The 21,918-nt window shown below is 37.0% G+C and overlaps 3 protein-coding genes across 4 annotated transcripts in view; 2 read left to right on the top strand and 1 right to left on the bottom strand.

Annotated features, from left to right (window-relative positions):
- kdm6a (lysine (K)-specific demethylase 6A) overlaps nucleotides 1-5,442 on the bottom strand; it is a 37,565-nt gene extending 32,123 nt beyond the window's left edge. The window contains exons 1-2 of the mRNA XM_046839374.1: nucleotides 4,671-5,442; nucleotides 4,467-4,530 (exon numbers count right to left, since the gene is read on the bottom strand). Coding sequence (XP_046695330.1) covers nucleotides 4,467-4,530; nucleotides 4,671-4,870 — 264 coding nt within the window. The 5' untranslated portion in view covers nucleotides 4,871-5,442. The remainder of the gene's footprint in view (nucleotides 1-4,466; nucleotides 4,531-4,670) is intronic.
- Nucleotides 5,443-6,968: 1,526 nt separating this feature from the next.
- fundc1 (FUN14 domain containing 1) lies at nucleotides 6,969-9,661 on the top strand. Its single transcript, XM_046839416.1, has 5 exons — nucleotides 6,969-7,056; nucleotides 7,904-8,060; nucleotides 8,261-8,336; nucleotides 8,467-8,595; nucleotides 9,087-9,661. The coding sequence occupies exons 1-5, from the start codon at nucleotides 7,029-7,031 to the stop codon at nucleotides 9,162-9,164; spliced, it is 468 nt and encodes a 155-aa protein (XP_046695372.1). The 5' UTR covers nucleotides 6,969-7,028; the 3' UTR covers nucleotides 9,165-9,661.
- A 1,255-nt stretch (nucleotides 9,662-10,916) lies between these two features.
- On the top strand, nucleotides 10,917-20,151 carry efhc2 (EF-hand domain (C-terminal) containing 2). Of its 2 annotated transcripts, none has more exons than XM_046841232.1 (15): nucleotides 10,917-11,063; nucleotides 12,406-12,585; nucleotides 12,665-12,815; nucleotides 12,896-13,119; nucleotides 13,199-13,450; nucleotides 14,944-15,051; nucleotides 15,235-15,373; nucleotides 15,755-15,920; nucleotides 16,320-16,462; nucleotides 16,848-17,044; nucleotides 17,182-17,315; nucleotides 17,609-17,803; nucleotides 18,361-18,453; nucleotides 18,553-18,655; nucleotides 19,932-20,151. In XM_046841232.1, exons 1-15 carry the CDS (start codon nucleotides 11,031-11,033, stop codon nucleotides 20,040-20,042), a joined length of 2,229 nt encoding a protein of 742 aa, XP_046697188.1. In that variant the 5' UTR covers nucleotides 10,917-11,030; the 3' UTR covers nucleotides 20,043-20,151. The 2 variants fall into 2 exon arrangements, with proteins under 2 accessions (XP_046697188.1, XP_046697197.1); XM_046841241.1 differs by having other exon boundaries at nucleotides 19,561-20,151.
- Nucleotides 20,152-21,918: the final 1,767 nt, after the last annotated feature.

The following is a 21,918-nucleotide window of genomic DNA, read 5'->3' as shown; positions in this document are numbered from 1 at the left end:
AGTCAAGTTTTTATAAATCACGACCTGCGCGTGGAAAGTAGCGTACGCATATTCTCAGCCTCGCTTTGTACGTACGCCACTTTCCACGCAAAGATTGTGATTTATTAAAAACAAACTCGACAGGAGAAAGTGTGCACCTGTAAGTAAATTCCGAGCCCTACATACACACAATGTGAAAACAGGCGAGAAGGGGAACTGGCAACACGGACAGCATGAACAACCTTCGCGTGAAAAGTGGCATATGCTCGTTTCCAGACCCCTTTTCTGCGTACGCCATGTTTATAAAGGAGGTCCCAGACAGTCCAGAATTTAGCGGGTGGTGCGTCAGTAAGAATGGTCCGTGGGGAAACAGTGTTAAATGGACTAAACAAAGCAAATAATTGGCCTTGATGCTTTTTTTATTCGAATTACTCGAGGAACCATTTTAGCCCTAGTACCCAATATCAAATAAATTCGCAAAACCACAAAATAAATCCGGCAGTAGAACATTTTCTAAGCTTAAAAGAATTCTGTAAATGTATGCTTACGGTGCACAATGCATATGCAAATATATAACACTGTATTGACTCCATATAAGTAACTAAAATATGGGCACAAATACTTTTTCCCCTAGAGTGCCTAAAACCATGGGTTGCAGTAATGGTATAGCTTACAGAGTTTCACTTGTACACACGGCTTCTCTCTCATTGGGTTGATTGGAGGCAGCAAGGTATTTTCTTACCTGCACATTTGATGATGCAATATTTCAACAGTGCAGAGACAGATTACTTGGGTTCTAGGCTTATGAACTAGTGTGACACCTCCAGGAACAGTGGAGAGTCTGCCCACTCAAACCACAGGCTGTTCAGATATATATTACATGCATATACACACACACACACACACACACACACACACACACACACACACACACACACTAGCATGAATAGCTATATTAGCATGCATTAATAAAAATAAAAAAAGATGGCCACTGCACGTATCCACTGCATGTGGTAGTCTAATACTTTGAGTGTACAATACCAGAGTGAATAGAGGAAGCAGTATAGCAAGCTGTGACTCTTTCCGCAACTGACCAAAGCATCGGCATGGCCAAAACAGCATACTATTCTAGCTTGTTACTAGTGGCTAAAAGTAAAGATATGAACGAACAAATTATGATATGATGCTAATAACATCACTAACATCACTTTGCGTGACATCACTAAACGTTATCGCTCTACTTAGAAAGCAGTTGAGCAGATGCCTCTGACGTGCCATCTAGTGGATGTGGCATCCTCCAAATTACATAAAGATACACAAACGAATACGTGAACAATGCCACTAGTGTCGCAGCTGCACGTATGTGCCTACATGTTAACGTGCATGTGCCTAAACGTGCTTTGGACGTTACACTTACGTGCAGCGAGGAAAGGACCAGGCCGTACTAAAATAGACTACTGATTTTAAAAGCAGGGAGTATTTCTAAGACTGTATGCACAAAAAATCCTGAAATTATCCATTCAGCTTCATTTATATTACATTTACAGTATTTGGTAGACGCCCTTATCCAAAGCAAAGAATCTCATTTATACAACTTAACAGTTGAGGGTTAAGGGCTCTTGATCAAAGGGTCCAGCAGTTCCAGAAGTTTAAACACTGATCTACCCACTCAGGTCCATTCTGGCACAACCTACAAACTCGGAACACTCCACAAGATGACCTGAGCAAAGTCTGGTTTCCAATTTACTAAGCAATTATTTTCAAATTAAGAATTAAGCTTTTCTACTCACTGCAAGTCTTACAAACTGGACATGCAAGATGGTGTGAAAACCAAAATGCTGCATTATTGGAAATGGGTCCAAAGACAAAGACCAACAATGACTTATGAGACAAAATGTCAACACATTTTTTAATTACTATGATAAAACAGCAATCATTTACATAACTAGCCTGAGACTGTCTGAGGTTTGTTTGGTCAATTTCTAGGTGATCTTTAACAAAACATGATTGCAGAGTACAATTAATTTAGCACCAAACTAACCTGAGTGCAATAAATGGACCAAACCGGCCATGTAATAAGGGGGTCAGGTTGTCGGTGCTGAACTGACCCAAGAGGTAAACTGAAAATCCCACCAACATCCATAGAGTCAATATTGTTTTTCCCACAAACACCACTTGAATAGAATTACTTTTTTTTTTTTTTTAACCTAATACAAAAAAATATATATATACTAGAAAACTCAATGTACTGGCCAAATATAAAATGCAAACATTTAAATGCCTATAGTTAGTTAACAAGATTTGTTAGAGAAATAACACTTTCAGGGTTTAAAGTTGCTTTAGTTTCTAGCACAGGTACCATCATGTGACATGTGAAACGAATGTTAAACAAACGTATTTCAAATTATTTGGTTAAACAAATAAAAAAAATAAAGAGGTGTATGCAGTGCACATGGAATTTATTGTGAAAACCATGCGCTCATAGTAAATACACCCATTTATGTAATGTGGGTTATACATCCAAATTTAATCAACATTTGCCAGACTCATTTTGCACAAACAACATTGTTTAGGAGAGGTGATCTTTTTGCTTACTTTGTGTTTTACACACACAAAATATAAAACTCATTATGATCTTTATGTATTATGCATTTTTAAAACCCACAAGTTGATATTTTGCTTCCTTTGGGTTTAGAAAATAAAAAGAAATAAAAAAAAAAAAAAAAACAAATACATACACACACACACACACACACATACATACATATATATATATATATATACACACACACACACACACACATATATATACATATATACACACACACACACACACACACGTGTGCGTGTGTGTGTCTGTGTAAAACCAGTGTTGTTCTACATGTATGATATATATGCACTCCATGAGTTAATCTTACAGACACACACACTTCAAAATAAGTATTTTGTTTAGTTAATTTAATAGGATTGTGATCGTTTGATAGCTACCACATAATGTGGATGCTGAAATAGCCCATAACCTGTATGAATGCTCAAAGTTGATTTTGCACCAAAAGTCCTTTATGAAGTGATCTGGACAGAGCTACACTGAGCTTTGTAGTGTAATACACATGCATGATTTGAATTGGAGAAGGGTTTTGAGTAGCCCAGGCTCCACACGCTGGCAGGCCTTCAGAGCTCAGCCGAGGCACATGCTAACTAGACTAAAACCGAAACAAGGGGAACAAATGAGAGGATTTTGAAGCCCGAGCAGTGCGCACAGGATCCATGTGTGCTTTGGGCCTGGTTTGTCCCCCACAGTGCAGAACTCGGAGTATAACCTTGCTCTATATTGTTCCTGCTTCGACCATTCAGTCATGTAAAGCCATTAACTTACATGTCGCATGTGAAGTGAAAAGCCCGAGTGCCAGCTCACTAAACAAACAAGGGCTTGGGTTCCCCGAGTGTGCAGTTTTCATGATGATACTTGCATAATATGCAGGGTTATTTTTTATATATATATATATATATATATATATATATATATATATATATATATATATATATATATATATAAAACCGGTGGCTAGTTGTCTTGCTAACACAGCAGTACAGCTACTTCAGCCAAAAAAAAAAAAAAAAAAAAAAAGTAGGTCCATATTGGTGTATTTTGTAATGGGAACTGAACGCCACCCTACACACGAAAACACGGAATATGGCGCATTCAAATCCACAGCTAGCATCCAAAGCTAACGGGGTAGTTCTCGAAGTAATCCCACCAAAAAAAGGGTGGGAGAGGTTTGCGTGCAAAAAACAAACACTAAAAATGTATAATGTATTTTTATACGTGTAATAAAAGCTTTCAGGTCGTTTGATAAAATTGACATTAAAACGGCACTCAAGCTCTGGGAAGGTTAAAGCCGTGTGGTCGCATGCTAACTAACCAGGTTTAGTTGGTTAGCGAGTCCACCCGGTCTTGCACATTAACCGGGTTTACCAAATACACTATTCAATTCAACCAAGCCATGGGTTAAAGACCTGAATGGTCTAAACTAGGTGTAGAACAAAACGCTGGTTGGCACAGAGTTAACTGGTTAAAACGAAGCTAACATCTCGCGCCCACCACATGCTAGGAGAAGTAACTAACAAAGCCACACAACTAGCTCAGGGAAAGCAGTGACCCAGCATCAGTAACATTTTCCTTCAAATGCACCACAATCAGAGGCCATTCCTCTTCATCTGCCCAACTTCCAGCGTGCACGTTTATGTAATAAGGCGAATGCTGGTGAATGTTTGGTGGAGCAGCTTGTAGCAAAAAAACTACAATATATCACAAGCAAGACCCCTGAAAAGTGTGTGCAAAAAAGTGCCATTTAATGTAATGTTCATTAAAAATTACGGGTTTTTTTGGAGTCTAAGTTCGAGTCAAGGTGGAGCAGATAGGACTGTACGTTGCTAAAAGCTAAGTGTAAGCTTCAGGTCCTTGTGTGTGCAGAGCTAAATGTTACCTTTAACAGCAAGGCCTTCGTTCTGGCGCCATCTTCATGAAGCCTCTGAAATCCAAATAGTGAACTGCAAGCAGAGGACAACACACAGGCGGTTCTCTTACTTCAATTGGGTCTTTTTTTTTTTTTTTACACACTAGACAGGAACGTGTCACTTTTTTTTAAAACGCCGATCAAAAGTAAAAAGAGATAAAATATGTATCTAACCTGTCAACGCCGGCCAAACATTCCCTTTCTTCAGCTGTGAGCTTTGGAAAGTCCTCTTCGCTTTCACTCGTTTTACGCGCCGCCATTTTCTTTTCCTCATCATCGTCGCCGAGACTCCGAGGAGCAGCAGCAGCAGCACTAGCGGCGGCAGTGGTGGCGGTGCAGGCTGCAGAGGCCACTGACACTCCCCACGATTTCATGGAAGAGTCCAAAAGAAGCAGCAAAGCCACGCCACCGGATTAATCTACCAGCTCGCCGTTCGCCAGCACCTCTGTGCGGACCCCAAACGCCAAATGAGCAGATGCCAAAATCCGTCCAGGAAAAAGACTCTCCTCAAAACAGCCCCCTTTTCACATTGTCTTCCACGCAGATCCCGCTCGCTTTTCCCGAGACCGAACCAGGCACGTCACACTGCAAAACGGATTTCTTTGTTTTTGCCGTTACGTGTAAATGTAACGATATCGCAAACTTCCCCTTCAGCCGCCAGTTCCAACTTGTTATAATTGTGTCACTCAAGCGAACCCACGCCGCCGCTTGACCACGCCTTCTCTTGTCGTTTGAACCAATCGCTGCGCGTGCCTACAAACACGTGACCGGCCTTGTCTTGGGATCCCTCTTTTTCATAAACTTTCAAAGGGGGAGGATAAATAACAAACGACTCAACTTTACGCTGTCTCTCCGCCTACTCCGATTGGAGGACAACGCACTACTGGGATTGCGTCAAAGTCTCTTAGACAATCTCATTGGCTCAAACAGCTGTCCATTCACACTCACAAAGGTATGCAAAGATTGAGATAGGCGTAATGGTCACTGTTGCCAGTTCCGCTTTTAATAAGCGACCAGTGGTTTATATTTTCAATTGATTCTAATGTCTTGCATAACATATATATCATATTTTATAGATACATAAATAAAAAAAGGAATACAATATTTTAAAGCGAAATGTGTCTTTCCCAGTTTATGCTCAATATCATTCAGTTGTGAGACTGTTTGGTCTATTTGTCTATATGTACACACACACGCACACACACACACACACACACACAGACACTTCTTCTATATACTTCTATGCACTTATAACTCGTCTTAACATTATTATTGTGTAACATTATAATAATGCATGATAGTTAACTATCTAACTAACTGGTCATTTCCCCACTGTGGGACGAACAAAGTTTTATCTTGATGAGTGATAATGGTTTTAAAACTCTACTGCTGCATGGCATTAAATGAAAAATATCTACAGTTAAAAGAACCCAAAAGATCATCAGATGTGAATGATGAATTAGCTCCAGAACAATACGTTATAGACTCCCACAGTCATTCTACCACCAATGCAAATTATTTTAAATGCTTGGGTCCTAAATTAATTGTTTTACAGGAATTTTACATACAACATTGGATATCAATAAGTCTGGCATATTATATAGCATAGCGTTTATTAAGAAGCAACTCTCCAAACAAGCACAAACCTGATTTTGTAGTAAATACAGATGTGGAAATCCGTACATGGAAAACTGCTATGATGGCACAGTGGTGGCAGACAGCAGGCAGACATGCAGGCAGGGTTCACAACACAACCTTACAGCTTCACAGCTCCAGGGTTTGTATAAAATGAAACAGAAAAGCTGCCATGACATTCTGGCAAGTGCTCTATTAAGTGAAAGTGTTTCATAATGCCATACTTTGTTCTGTTTGAGTTGTAACTGAACTGAAATATCAAGGACAATGTAAGTGGTGTTCAGAACTGTTTTATAAGGCTGTATGAGGTGCAGTTGATAGTATTACAATGCCCAAACCAGGAAAGGGATTAAAAAACAATCAGTGCTACTGCCATTTATATGAACCAATAGCTTTGTAATGGCAAACCCGCTGCATCCATATTCATGGTTGAAATTACATTTTGTACCACTTTTCTGTTGCCCAGGTCTTTCTTGGTCTCCTATATATATATATATATATATATATATATATATATATATATATATATATATATATATATATATATATGGCTGGTTATTTCTTAAAGCTCGTAGATAATTGCAAAACTAACATTATAGTCACTAATCTTCTGCATCCATGTCTGAAATGTCTGCTTGGTTTGTGTCTTTTATTAATCCAAATAAATGTACCCGTTCACGTCATAAAATATACAGTTGGATAATATAATTGTACCAAACGGACCAGAATAAACATCCAGGAGATTAAAACCCGTGCTATAGATCGTAATGTTTGGATTCATCAATGCGTCATATTACTCATCAATGCGTCATATGCATTATAAGCAGAACCCACTTCCGTGTTTCAGTATCGCACTGCGCATGCGCCTTGGTAGCTCGACGGTTGTCAACACTTTAGATGTGTAAAATGGCGGATCGCGGAGAAGGTAAATTAGAAATGCTCACACTAAACCTTTATATATGAAACATACGTAGACCGTTCCTAACCGGTGTCGGAGCTTATAGAGAAAATAAAGTCATTACGGTCGACGTGTCATCTCAATGGTCTGCTTCATTACCTTCTTATTGGTTTCTAATTAACTAGCATTTGTGTTATTGTGTAAAATGGACATCTCCGAATAAAAAATGAATAGGATTATATTTGCTTTTCTCGTTTGTATTTCATTGCTATGAATGCCAATCACTAAACCTAGATAATGTATAGATGAGGTACACAGTGGTGGTTCGGTGATGAAGGCTCTGGTTTTCTGATCATATGGTCGAGGGTTAAAGCCACAGCGCCCCTGCTGGGCCCCTGAGCAAGGCCCTTAACCCTGTCCGCTCTAGGGGTACTGTATCATTGCTGACCCCAGCTTACTGTCAAGCTGGGGTATGTGAAAACGACCATTTCATTTTGGTTACCTTTAGTAAAGCACTCAATGTATCTATCTTTAGTAACAGTTTCATGCTGTCTGCTGTTTGACAATATGACCGTCTCATTTTGTAGTGATTTTAGTGATAGTTTTCTTTGCATAAACTTGTCTTAGAAGTGGGAATGGTTCATATGAAGTAGAGCAGCCATATAAGGGTTGTATGTAGAGGCCTCCTCCAAACCATTGTGTTGAAAATTTGTAAAACTTTGCCTCTTATTAAACACATTTGGTTGTCTGGAGAAACCCTTATACCACCCAACATGAGAGCTTCACCAAGGCTATACTGATTCCTTGATGCATAAAACTAAACAGCTTACCTATATGTGGATGTCTGAACTGTTTTTATTTAATTCCCACACAGAAGCTGAGAGCGAGGATGAGCTGTACGAGGTGGTGGACATCACTGAATATGCACGACGGCATCAGTGGTGGAGTCGAGTTTTCGGGAGCAACACAGGACCCATTGCTGAAAAGTATTCAGTCGCCACACAGATCTTGATGGGTGGCGTAACAGGATGGTAAAGCTAGAAGCGATGCACCTTCACATGCATCTTCATATAATTTCTGAATAACATTCGTATGCCTGCTGTTCAAGTAGAAAGACACCGCTTGTAACATTTTTGTATTTTTCTAAGAGAGTATATAATAATGGCAAAAATACATTTAACAGAACCAAACATAGGGGTATTTATTTTGTATTTCTTTGTCTGTATCCTAGGTGTGCTGGTTATTTATTTCAGAAAGTTGGAAAAATTGCTGCAACTGCAGTTGGTGGAGGATTTCTTTTATTGCAAGTAAGCCCAACATCATACATTTTATATACTTTACTTACTACTTAAATACTACTTAATCTTCTTTACACATTTTCAATTTATCTATGGATATTCTGCAATAATAGTCATGAAGAAAGATTTACATTTTCAGATTGCCAATCACAGTGGGTACGTGCAGGTAGACTGGAAGAAAGTAAAGAAGGATGTTAATAAAGCAAAAAAGCACCTGAAGAAGAAGGCCAGCAAAGCTGCACCAGAACTGAATTCATTTATTGATGAGGTAGCATCACAATGCAGAAGAATTCCTACATGTATTTCATTCCCTGAGACCTCGCACCGCTTCATTTGCATTACTAGTATTAGAAAAGAAACAAATAATATATGAGAATCCAAATAAAAACATAATTATAAAGAAACTTCTGGTAATAATTTTTATGTTTAGAATTTCCAATATAATCATGGAATTTTTAAATATGTTTATTTATCCTGTTTATGTATGAAATAATAGTTTTTGTTATAGTAGTTATACAACTTGAAAGGAGTAATGTTATTTAAAATAAAAATATAAGTCAAATGAAATCCTAGTAGGGGTGTGGTAATTTGATTAAACTGTTGTTGCTTCAAATTATTTTTGTATATAATTGTAGTGAAAACCAAAGAAGTAAAAATAACATAACATTTTTAATCTTAAGTCTAGCAGGTATAATTTTGGATATTACATTATTATTAATGTTTTTTGTGGTAACAACTTTTTTCCTTATCGTTTTGCAGTCCACAGAATTTGTCAAGAGGAATATAGTTGTTTCAAGTGGATTTCTTGGAGGATTTCTGCTGGGTCTGGCATCTTGAGTCACAGCTGGGCCTGCTATACTAATGAACACTTCCTACCCAGAGATATTTCATGTGTTACATTTTATTGCTGTATCAAAGAAACATGCACCCAAGAATGGTTACAGTATTGTTTGGTTTGAGGCAGAGTTGGGAAATATAGTTGCGCCTCTCAGCTATCAGCATGGCTAGGAAAGAAAAAGCAATGCTGTAGATAATATATTAACTGCTATGCTATGAGCCATTTAATGCCCATTTTGATTAGTATTGTTGTTGATAAGGTAGAAATCTTTACACTGTTCCATGACTATTTATGTTTCACATATCATGGCGTGAGCCTGAGTTAAATTGAAATCAAATAATAAATTGATTTTATATGTGCTGCTTATTTATATATGTTTGTTTCTGACATAATTTTGTTTATTTATGATGTATTTTTCTTCATACACAGGATGTGTAAATTCTATCTGTGTCAAGTTTGAAATGTTTATGTGGTAACATAAAAGTTACTCCACTCATGTTGAATTTGTTTGTGCCTTGTGTTTGAATAGTTTAACTTAATCATTGCTTGACTTATTGTTTCTTTATGCCACCATACAATCCATCAAATGTTTAATTGCTCATGAGTACAATGCATATTTGATACATGTAGCAATATTGAAGGATTAAGAATCTAAGAACCCAATTGAACAGACAAATCTTCATTTTGTGTGCATGAAGACAAAGAAGACTTCCATTTTGTATAGCTTTCATAGTGATTTAAGTGTCCTTTTTGGAGAAAATGTACAAATATTTCATGGATAGAATATGGCACTGGGTATACCTCTGTTTAATAGAAAAGCTACAATAGAACATTTTGAATAGTTTTGCAATAATAGATGAAGATAGAAAAGAGTCTGTTTATATAAAAAAAAAAATACAAAATACAGGGCCAGTGGATATTAAAAAAAAAAAAAGGCGGAAAATCGATTAAGATTTTGTCATGTAAAAAATGTAGCAAAACTAAACAGAAGAATGAATGAAAATGTTTTGTATATGCTCAAAGCTCATTCTTATTATTTTTACCAGCTTAGCACATCTTAATCTGGCCATTTTATTCCTCTATTCTTGCATCCTTCCTCAAATAATTTTACAGGGTTTTTTAAATAGAATTTAGACCTTTTTCCCCCCACACAATTGTTCACGTTTGAATTGTGATTTAGGTCATTATTGAGTTGGAAGGTCACATTCTACAGCTACCCAGGGCTTTCCAGGTTTTGCTCCATAGAATGGCATTTTGAGCTATCCATTATTTCTTCTATTTCATTAGAGCTTCCGTACCAGCTGAAGAGCAGCAGCCCCATAGTAGGATTGCTGCATTCGATGCTTCACCATGGGTGTGTGAGTTTTTTTATTAGCTGATACACTGTTTTTCTTGTCAAGTGTATCTTATATCCAAAAACGTCTATATGGTCTCGCCAGACCATTCAACATTATGGTTCCATATAAACTAATCCATAATCCAGAGATTTCAACAACATGAGTTTAGAAAGTGCTAAATATCCCTGCAGCTCCTTTAATATGGATCAAAGTAGCTGCATCATAAGATTTATTTTTGTCCTGTCATATCTTTTTTTGATGGATATCCAGTTCTTAGTAATTCCTTGTTTTTTTTTCTCTACTTGATCATTCATTTGACTGTATAAAAGCGTCCACTGAACGCCATGTTTGTTTGTCGTCGGCAACATCACACGGAGCTCAACGAAGGGCCGTGAGCACGTGACCTGTGCTGCGTATCATGGCAACTGAGTTTGCAAGCGTAACGTCACTATAGCAACGTGAACTGCAGTCCGGCTAGTTCCCCACGAACAGTTTCCGTGAAAAGTATTTATCATTATCACATTAAAAATGGCTTTACCTGGATATTCACGCTACAAAACTGTAAGTTTATACATTATATCAGTTTACAGTTGAAAATGAAAATTACAATGAGCGGGATAGGGCTCTTGTCTTCTGTAATGTTGGGCAGCTGATGTGTGCGGCTTGGAATAACTAGTGTTGGTTGACTGTCCCAAGGTGAATGTTTGTTGCCTTAAAAAAAGGTTTTACATATAAAAAATGTATTTCTACATTAAGTATTAAACTGCACTAAATTAAGTATGACAGCTCTTAAAATAAATGGTAAAGTTTATACAGATATAGTGACCTATTTTTATACACAGTATATATATATATATATATATGACAATATAATAACAATATAATATATTTTATCAGTTTATTATACACAGCATGATTCTTCTTTCATTGACATACAAAATATTTTTTCTTACATTTAAAACTAAAATGGAAAGATGATATTTGGAAGTCAGTTTTCTTTAAAGTCGCAATAATGCAAAAAAAAAAAAAATTGTCTACTAGGATTATTTGCAGTTTTTCTTATACTGTAATGACACACATTAAATTATCATAACAGCCCACTGTTGTTGTTTGCGGTCATCAGTTTCTTCTCCCTGGAATGAAGGGGCCCTGTGGCTACTCGATCCATATCAGAAACATGACTGTTACTGCGCGTGTGCACAAATGCATCTACTTCTTGTCCTGAGTTTCCAGTTTTTGTAATATTGTTGACACCACCCGGTTTAGACCGAAATGAGTTCTTTACCAGTGATTCTTTTTTAATACATTTGGAATATTCTTTTAAATAAATTGCCACAAATTAAATTGCTTATATACAATTAAATAAATGGAGAAATGTAAAAAAATAGTTTACATTTATTAGACCCAATTTAGGTATATAAGTGTGTGTAAAAAAAGTGTTTTAATTACATTCTCTGTAGATATGTTCTACTTAACGGTTCTACTTATTGTAGCATACTTTACCAATTTCTGCATTTAAGAGACACACAAGATAGTTATTTATATATACATAAATTAATTCATTCCTTCCATCCTTCATTCATTCATTCACTCATTCACACATGGATTTATTAAACGCAAAGAATCCATATCGCTAGACTGACTGGCAATGACAGGAAGTAGTAGACATTTCACACATGCACAGAACAAGACCTGAGTTTTCACCCATATGCAGTACAAATTGTGTTTCCCGTATGGTTCAAGTAGCCACAGACCCAAATATGTTTGAACCTGATGCCTCTGTACACAAAACTGCTCTTATTGTGGGGTGTGGGTTTTTTTGGTCACTCAAATCTATTGTTAATTGTATTGTTTTTAAATAATGTGTAAAAGACTTCTTTCAATAACTTGATTTTTTCTATAGGTGGGAAAAGAAAGGTTTCACAAGTCTCAGCATTTTGATTACTTCAAAGATGAGCCAATGATGGTGGGTGCAAAGAAACCTGGCATTGGAGGAGAATTGCTTTTCGGCCAAACACCACGACTGAAATACACCAAAGGAGAAGGCAGTGACGTCCCCTCCTGGATAGAGTTTGACAAACAGGTTTGTAGATAAAAGATAACCAGCTAACCAGAGCAGTAAAGTGTGCAGATAGCAATAAGAAATGTTTCTGTTGCCTTAGGTTCTTTGCTTCGATGCATATTTCCAAGAATCTGTTACTTCGAGCAGAGAGGAAACTTACAGAATTCGACAATGTAAGATTTATTTCTACTTGGAAGACAACACCATACAAATTGTGGAACCAGAGTTCAGAAATAGTGGCATTACACAAGGTACATCCTATAAATGACAAATTGAAGATTGACAATTCTATGCAATCAACTTGTTGCTAAGCCATTCCCTCTCCATGCAGGAACTCTTATTCACCGCCAACGCATTCCTCTCCCTGCTCCTGCTGATGACCAGTTTTACAATTTGTACCACTTTAATATAAATCAGAAAATGGTTTTCTTCTCCAGGACCTTTACAATAACAGACTGTGACTCTTTCACATGTAACTTTTTGAGGAAAATGGGTGTGCGTCTCAATGCCCCTGTTATAACACCACCAGACCAATATACAACAATGCGTAAGGGGGTAAGTATGTGTCTGCGTCTCCAAACTGGAAACAGAATAGCAACAGTGTGTTCTCAGACTGTGTCCTTTACTTTCACAGGTGGAGGACAGCATGAATCCACTGCGCCCATTTGAGAGGCAGGATACCTTAAAACAGTTCCTTCAGCATGACCGCAATGTTCTGCGCTTTTATTGCAACTGGGATGATACCCAGAGCATGTTTGGAGACCAAAGACAGTTGATCCTACACTACTTCTTGGCAGATGACACCATAGAAATAGTAGAAGTCGTAAATGCAAACTCTGGCCGAGATACTGCTCCTAAATTTTTACACAGAAGCAAGCTTCCAAAGGTGTGTGGCAAGATCTCATATGTTGTGATTTACAACCCTAATTTCAAAAAACTTTTAAATGGCAAAGTGTAAAATGTAAATAAAACAGAAGTCAGTGATTTGAAAATCTCATAAACCCATATCTAATTTCACCAACAAACTGAGGAAATTTTTAATGGAAAAGCGATTTTAAGCAAAAAAAAAAAAGGTAATTTTAAACATGTCCTTCAAAAATGTGTGACAGGGCCACTGTGTAGTATCCTCTCCTATTTTAAAAACCGTCTGTATACATCTGAGAACTGAGGAGACCAATTGCTGTAGTTTTTTGAGGGAAATGTTTTCCCATTTGGGTTTGATATAGGATTCTAGTTTTTCACTCCTGGATCTTCCTTGTCGCATTTTTTGTTTCATGATGCGCCAAATGTTTTCAAATGATGAAAGGTTTGAACTGCAGGCAGACCAGTTTAGCACCCAGATTCTTCTACTACAAAGCCATGTTGCTCTAATAGATGCAGTATGCAGTTAATGATTGTCTTGCTGAAAAATACATCCTCTGGATGGAAGCATTTATTTTTCTAAAACTTGTATATACCTTTCAGCATTAATGGTGCCTTTCCAGATGTGAAAGCTGCCCATTCCATAGGCACTAATGCGTCTCCATTTTATTAGAAATGCAGGCTTTTGAACGGAGCACTGATGATAAGATGGATGGTCCCTCTCATCTTTAGTTCAAAAGAATTTTACATTTCGATTTGTCTGATCACAGATAAGTTTTCTCACAGAGAAGACATCAGCGTTTCTGGATCATGTTTACATACTGTATGGCTTCTTCTTTGCATACTATAGCTTTAACCTGCACTTATGTACAACATGGCAAACTGTGTTCACACACAATGATTTTTTGGACGTGTTTCTGAGCCCATGCAGTAATTTTCATAACAATATTTAATATGTTTTCTGTGTTCTATTATAAACAAAATGTGGTTTTATGAAATTGCAAATGATTGTATTCTTTTTTTTTTCCACATTAACATTTTTTGTTTAAATTTTTAACTGGGATTGTAAAAACTCAAAATCCTGCACAGACACACAGCTAGTAGTCTACTGTTCTAGTCCAGTAGTGATGGAACCGTTGGAGCACAGTGACTTATGTGTTGACTCACTCATCTAAATTTCATCATTACTGGAAGAGTAATAAACAATGACATATTAACATACAATTTACTGTTCTGTAAATTCTATCATTATTGGTACAAAATTGACAACAAAGCACTAAAACCACTTCTCTTCTCTTTGTCTCATCTTCTGCTTGGATGAGCTTCCCCATCACCCATGCATTAATTTATCTTGTCATGCTGTCAGCAAGTACTCAATACTTTTCTAGTGATTTAAAATTTTTTTGCAATTTTCCTAGTGAGAAAATAATTGCCTTTAAAATATATTTATAATTATCCAACAGCCAATTCTTTTTCGAGACAGATTGCAGTTATTTTCTCTTTGCCTTTCCTTAACAGCATGCTCCTTCTCCCAAACGTCTGCCCGGTGAAATAACAGACCGCACTGTCCTGAATGTATTTGGGCCAATGGGACATGGGGGTCGCTACATACTTGACAGCCTCAAAGTGAGTTACAAAGGAGCAATTTAAAAAATTGTCACTGATACACTTAGAATACATCTATTATTAAATTACATTTCTTAATGGTTTTATTTCTCAAGTACAATCATAGCTTGTTTATTCATTATCTGAGTTAGTGATAAATTTGGAAAAGATTAAACTGTTCCTGTATATGTGTATGATCTCAAGACTGGTGCTGTAAATGAGGAGTTCTACAAAGATTGTGACCTGAATGTAGGAGGGGTCATTAACGTCTGGGGCCGTAGAGTGGTGATTTGTGACTGTGACAACTTCACCAAAGAGTACTATCGTTCCAAATATGGCGTCGGTAAGTTCTAGCGTTAGCATATGTAGGTTCTATGTATAAAACTTCATCAGTTCCAGTTTCAGTGAAAATGAAAAGTATGAGTGTTCCAGACTCTGCCTGTATTTGGGAAGAAGAAGATTCCATCGGGTCAAGTGTGTTTTATGAGAATGTGACCACATGATGTCACTATTGAGTTCAAATGTCAGAGTTGCAAAATTATGAGGAAAAAAAATGTTTTCTGTTATAAATTTCACTGATAGTTATGTTACTTGTACTTTGCATTTAACCTAGTGATGTACTGGTATAAATATAAACAGGTTTTTAACCTGCTCATGTCAAGACTGAAAATGTGTGTGTGTGTGTGTGTGTGTGTGTGTGTGTGTGTGTGTGTGTGTGTTGTAGTGGACTTAACTCCTGTGAAGTACACGGCTCCACCACCAGCTAAAGTTAATGTCCAGGTCCCTCCTTACAATGGCTTTGGATCAGAGGAGGACTCTCTTAGCTCCTGCCGTGGGCTGATACTCAAACGCCCTAAGAAAGACTTCAGGAAGCTAATGAAAAAAGACAGGTAACCAGATGCTTTCTGGAATACATTCCCTCAGGACATGCTAGACATTTCATTCCACCGTTAAACAAAACGAATATTTAAACTAACCAACACACCAGCATCTCCTGAGCATTTGATTGATCTGACTTGGGGTTAAGTTCCTTGTCGGTTCTACTTGTGCTTTTCCACTCTGAATGTGTGCAGTAATGGATGGCAGACAAGGCTGGTCTCTTGTCTGTACTGTCTTTAGACAATCATTCTGGATTCAATTAAACAACTTTTTTATTTCTATAATTGAATCCCAAACTATAATCCCAAAAGCAAGATTAGTATTTCATAAAATTTTAGCTTTATTATACATTGTGGTTGTTGATAGTAATATAAGTCAAAATGTTCTAATCTATTATTTGTATATGTCAGGCAAGGTCTGGTAAGCCACGAACTGAGATTTGTGGGCAAGATGATTATAGACAACCGTATCAACAAGGACCGCACGTTCATCATCTCCTTCTTCCTCAGTGATGACACTATAGCAGTGTTTGAACCCATCCAGAAGAACTCAGGTAGGTCACCTTTGTTCCCTATTCTATTGGCACCAATTGTTTCCATTTTTCTTTTTTGTCTCACAAGTTGTAGATACTAGAGAAAAAATTGTCTATAGGTCACTTGATCTTTAATAAATTGTGATAGATGTGGGAATATTTGAAACCTGATCAAAACAGTTACAGAATTTTAGACTACTTTTCAAAAATTGTCATTGGTATTTCAACAGTACAGATTTTTTGTACTGTACATACATTCATTTATATAATGAATTTCTTTTTCACTTACCACAATTGTAATAATTTTTACATTTAATAAAAAATATTGCAATTTGGAATAAAGTTTTCGAATTCCTAATGGAGTTACAGAATAAACTGATACAAATGTACACATATTATACTGAAGGGGTTATTGGAGGTAAATACCTGGAGAGATGTCGCGTGAAGAAACCAGGACAGGAGCTCCTTAAGAGTGAGATGTCTGAGTACTACAAAGCTCAAGACTTGTATGTGGGAGCCAAACTCATTATAAACAGTCAGCCTTTTCAATTAGTGGATGCTGATGAGTATGTTTTCAACTATATGGAACAGCATGCAGAAGAGGTAATGCACATGTATTATTCTCTCATTCTTGTTATTGTTTTTACTTTAGTCTTGTCCCTTATAGTATTTTGCAATTGGAAATTCTATTTGAATAGCCATTAATTCACAGATATGCTTTGACTACTATTCTTGCATAGTTTCCCAAGGCCAACATTGGCACCATTTTAAGCAAGTTAAAATCAATTCCTGAGGAGAAGAAAAAGGAAATCAAACAGTTCCTGAGTTTAACTGATTCAGGCAACACTGGATTCATTCCTTATGAGTCTTTCAGGTAAGGAGCCAAACTCAGAATATGTATTTAATAAGCACATGAACATTAACATTTTCCCCCTTTAACCGACATGATCACATGAAGCACCTGGGGAAGTATGCAGGGAATACACATTACCCTAACAGCAGAAAAAACTCGCACACACTCTTGTCCAATCCTACTTGCTTCACAGACAGCATGCATTCATGTCTTCGCTAAGCCACACAAGTGAAAACACAACATATTCTCCATGGATTTCTTGTCAGACAGTGCTCCATGTGATTGAGCAGCTGAGTGCCTTTGTGTCCTTACAGGTCTCTGTTGGCAGATATGGATGGTCAGCTGTCGGAGCATGAGATCATAGTGTTAGCCCGTATCTACTCGGTGAAAGAGCAGCCTGAGCTGGACATGGGCCTCATGCTCGCCGTCACTCATGATCACCTGAAGAAGAAACAGTTTGAGAGTTTCTTAGACATGCTGCGAGTTTTCACACATGAGGACCGAGACAGGTATAACGGGAGCTATGTTACACTTGTCTGCTTTTTACATCAACAGCCAGGAGATGGAGCATGGCCCTTGGTCAAGTCTTAATATGTTATGCACTCAGTTCTAATGCGTGCCTCACTCTAACGTGACCACAAACTATTATCTTTCACCCCACATATAAACGTTGCAGGGTGTCACATGAATGATAGTTTCATACAGAAATAAGCATGCCTGTGCATTTTTAGAAAGACATGGTGCACACAAACACTAAGCCTGAGGTAGAGCAGCGTCAGTCTGCAGACCCTGCGGCTCCACATTCAGGAGCTGTGATTAGTTCCAGTGGTACAAGTGAAGCATTGGAACCAGATGATCTCCCCAGATTTGTGGCATGTAGCAAATAAATGACTGGGAACACCAGTGGATTAATGTGCATGTGTTTTGGACTGGCCAGTTATTTTACATTTCTGTCTAATGAGTAAAGAAGTTGTTATTTTATGAAATTATGTCTATCTAATTATGTGAATTATTTTGCCCAATTTTTTGTCTTATTTTTTGTTTTGTTTTTTTTGCCATGATAAAGAAGTGGGCATCTTTCCACCAAAGAAGCTAGGATCATCTGCAAATCCTTCCGTTTGCCACTGGACGATGAACTTTTGAAAGCCCTTCTGCAAAAGTAAATAGTTCTATTTGACTTTTTATTTCAATGTTTAACTAAAATTATATTTTACACATCTTTATTTAAAATCTCTTTTTGGCTTTTGTTGCCATTCAGATTTGAGAATGAGTCTGGGAAGATAGACTATCACGCTTTCCTGTCAGCAATCAATTGGAAAGAGAATGCCTCCATACCACTTCCACCAGACGCTGCTATGAAAGTGAGTTAACACCAGTTAAATACAGCTGAAGGCACCGGAGAAGGTGATGTTTCAATGATTTGTTAGACATCAATGAACTGTGCTGAAGCTTTTCTCTTGAAGCTTTGTCTGCCATCATTAGCAGACACAGCCACACATACTCAGAGCTGAAAAAGTGAAAAGTGTGTTTGGAAATGAGGGCCAGGTGGCAAAGTTCTCGTCTGTGGCTCTCAACCTACCACAGAGGCACCTCTAAGCCTCACCTCATTCAAATCAGCCTTGAAAAAAACCCAGTCAAGTATTTTTTTATTGCAGCCCTTTAATTTAGCGTGCTATGCCGCATAACATTCTAAGCAAAACCATCTGGCCCAGAGTTTACAAAATAAGTGGTGAAAAGGGGAGTTTAGGTGTTTTGACCAGTAGATGGGGCTTTTGATTATTTTGTGATTTTTATATTTAATCAGAATGAAGACAGTCCATGGTGGTTCTCAAAGTTGGTATTTGTGAAATATGATACACATACACATACTATTTATTTATTATTATTATGGTCAGAAAAATTAGACCAAAAAAGAAAAAGGTCAGATTAGACCAGAACCTGGTGTACTGTCATTAGAAAGATTAGGAATAAAAGATCTATAGATCAACAAATAGCCAGAATATTCGAGTACTAATTTAAATAATGAGTAAGCAATTTCTATAGCTGGTAATAAAATTAATATCTAATTAAATGTGTCTATGAATTGATTTACACTTTGAGGCCTCTATCTAAAAAAAAAAAAACTGTTAAGAACCCCTGCTTTAGAACTCTGACTCTAGTAGTGTGTTATAGTGCACACAGGCAGGTTTGAGTATTTGCTTTTCTTTGCTTTGCATGTTGTTGCTTTGCATTACTTGCTAACAGCCTTCTGATGGTCACTTTCCAGCCATTTTCTCTTACGCTGCCAAAGCCGACTTTAGATGACCACACCTTAGTGGGATACTCTGCCATTATCAAGGAGCTTTTGGGACATTAAGAAGAGGAGTAGCGTCATCTTCAGTTTCTTCATGCCATTGCTGCAGTGCCTTAATAAATGGAAACTTTGTGTATTCCATTAATGTGTATTCGCAATCTGCATTTTTTTTCTTAGTGTTAGTGAAGTTTACTCCTGATACTTTGACTGTTATCTTTATCTACTACCAGGAAGATCATTGTGACCAATAATGACCAATTCAAAAGTGTATTAATGTAAAAAAAAAAAAAATACTGAGATGAATGCTAGCTTTTACACTGTTTATATTTTCCCACTATTTGCAGTTTGATCTAGACCCGAAGGGAGAGGCAGTCGTTCCTGCAGTAAAAACCATCAACTACACTCTGTTACTGGATGAAGCCTTTAGCAATGTTCAAACTAACAATATCAGCTGAGAGGCATGAAGTTGTCCTCTCTCTGAAAGGCACCAACATAAACAATTAGAACATGGTGGTATGTGTATGAATGAGAGAATGGTTCAAATAAAGCTTTAACTCTACCACACCACCTTTGTGCAGTATGTTTGTGTGTTTGTTATGTATATCTATTTCAGACAGATGGACAAATTAAAGATAAAAGCTAGTTCATAAGCTGTTTGGCCAAATGAGCTTTATATTGAGAAAGGTTTCAATGAAGATTCCTTCCAGAAATAATAAATAAATAATCTCCTTATAGAAAGCTTTACCACATTAGCAATAAACCCCAGCTCCACTCTCTCTAGTTCACAAGAGTTCTTGAGAAACAGGACATCTCAGATCTGTTATTATGAATATGAATAAAAATGAGGTCAAACATATACAAGCTGTTAAATCAAAGCATATTTTGTGGATTTGCAGACCCTGTTAATGATGTACATTACTTTCTCAGGCCAAATCGGTCTCTAATCAGACACGTCATTCAACTGTCAGTGGCTGATGTAGAGCATAAAAATACTCCTAAAGTCATAGCCCTAGTAATCAAGGCACGATCCTCGGATGAATCAAGATGAGTAAATTATCTCACACCAGCATGATCGAATTTTTGTCACGAGCCCACAGACTTACTAAGATGCTGGACTCTGAAGTCATCGGCTTTGTGGTCTACAATACAAAGGACTATTAGTGCCCACTGCATATTTAACCCATTATGCTTTCTAAAATGGGAGTTTGAGGACACTGTGTGACATTGTGCTTCATCTGAACAATTCATGGGCATCAGATAAACATAATAATGAACATAATAATAGCTTTTATTCACTTAAAGATGTCATTATCTTCTGTAAATACACAGGACTCACTCGTTGATTAGCACATGTTTACTCTAAAAATTGTTAGCCTTAAATTTATAAATCTCTTATTGTTTGATCCTAGGAAACATCTATTCAGTGCTTCTAAGTATCAGCTGATTTAACTGGATGAAATATAAATTTTGTGTGTGATAGATATTTCATTTTGGATGTGATAGTTACTGGGCTCTGTAAGAACTGTAATGTTGCCTGGTTCTGGTTTAATGGTTGCTTAGTTTAGTCTCTGGAGGCAATTTGAATTGTCCAAACAGGAAAACATTAGAAATGTGTATAGGCTTCAATAAAAATTGACAGCGTTTCTGTACTGTGCTGTTGGATACACATGTTTAATATACTTATAAAATATGTATGACCAACCAATATAGAGCTGGAATAATAATTAAAAACCAAAATAAATTTTAAATAAGAAACAGATAAGCCCTTAAAAGGTTTTCCCATATGAATGATACCACGTTCACATTTAATAATAAAAAGATTTAAACATTGCTTCAAGATGTGCTTTATCTTGTATATAGTATTGTTGCCTCTGATTTCTCTATCTGTTTTTATCAATTTAAGCGGTAATATGTGCCCATGGTCACAAACTTTTATCATAACATTTCTGCTTTTCACGTTTTCTGACCTAAGAGTTTCGCAGTCAGTATAAATCCAAAATAGTCTTTTATCCTCAGTAATGTAAGAAACAATGAGTTTATTATAAACACAGTCTAGTGACCAGCTCGCGTCAGATAAATAGGTCTGAATGGCATTAGTTGCTTATCCCTCCATCAATTAAGTGTACAAAAGAACATTTCATTTTTTCTTTTGATTATAAAGATCTGTAATGAATAGCTTATTAGTGCTGACCACAGAACAATGCAGTACTAGGAAAGTTAATGTTCTTTTTGTTGTGTTTTTTATAAGATGATACTGAAGATGTGGAGAACAAGTGGTTTTTACCCCCGGCAAAAAAATTCGATTTCCAGCACAAGTTTTCTTTTGTACTT

Source organism: Silurus meridionalis, chromosome 3 (assembly GCF_014805685.1).
Source record: "Silurus meridionalis isolate SWU-2019-XX chromosome 3, ASM1480568v1, whole genome shotgun sequence".
NCBI classification, from domain to species: Eukaryota; Metazoa; Chordata; class Actinopteri; order Siluriformes; family Siluridae; genus Silurus; species Silurus meridionalis.
The sequence above is the reverse complement of the archived record's forward strand: the minus strand, read 5'-3'. Positions and strand labels throughout refer to the sequence as shown.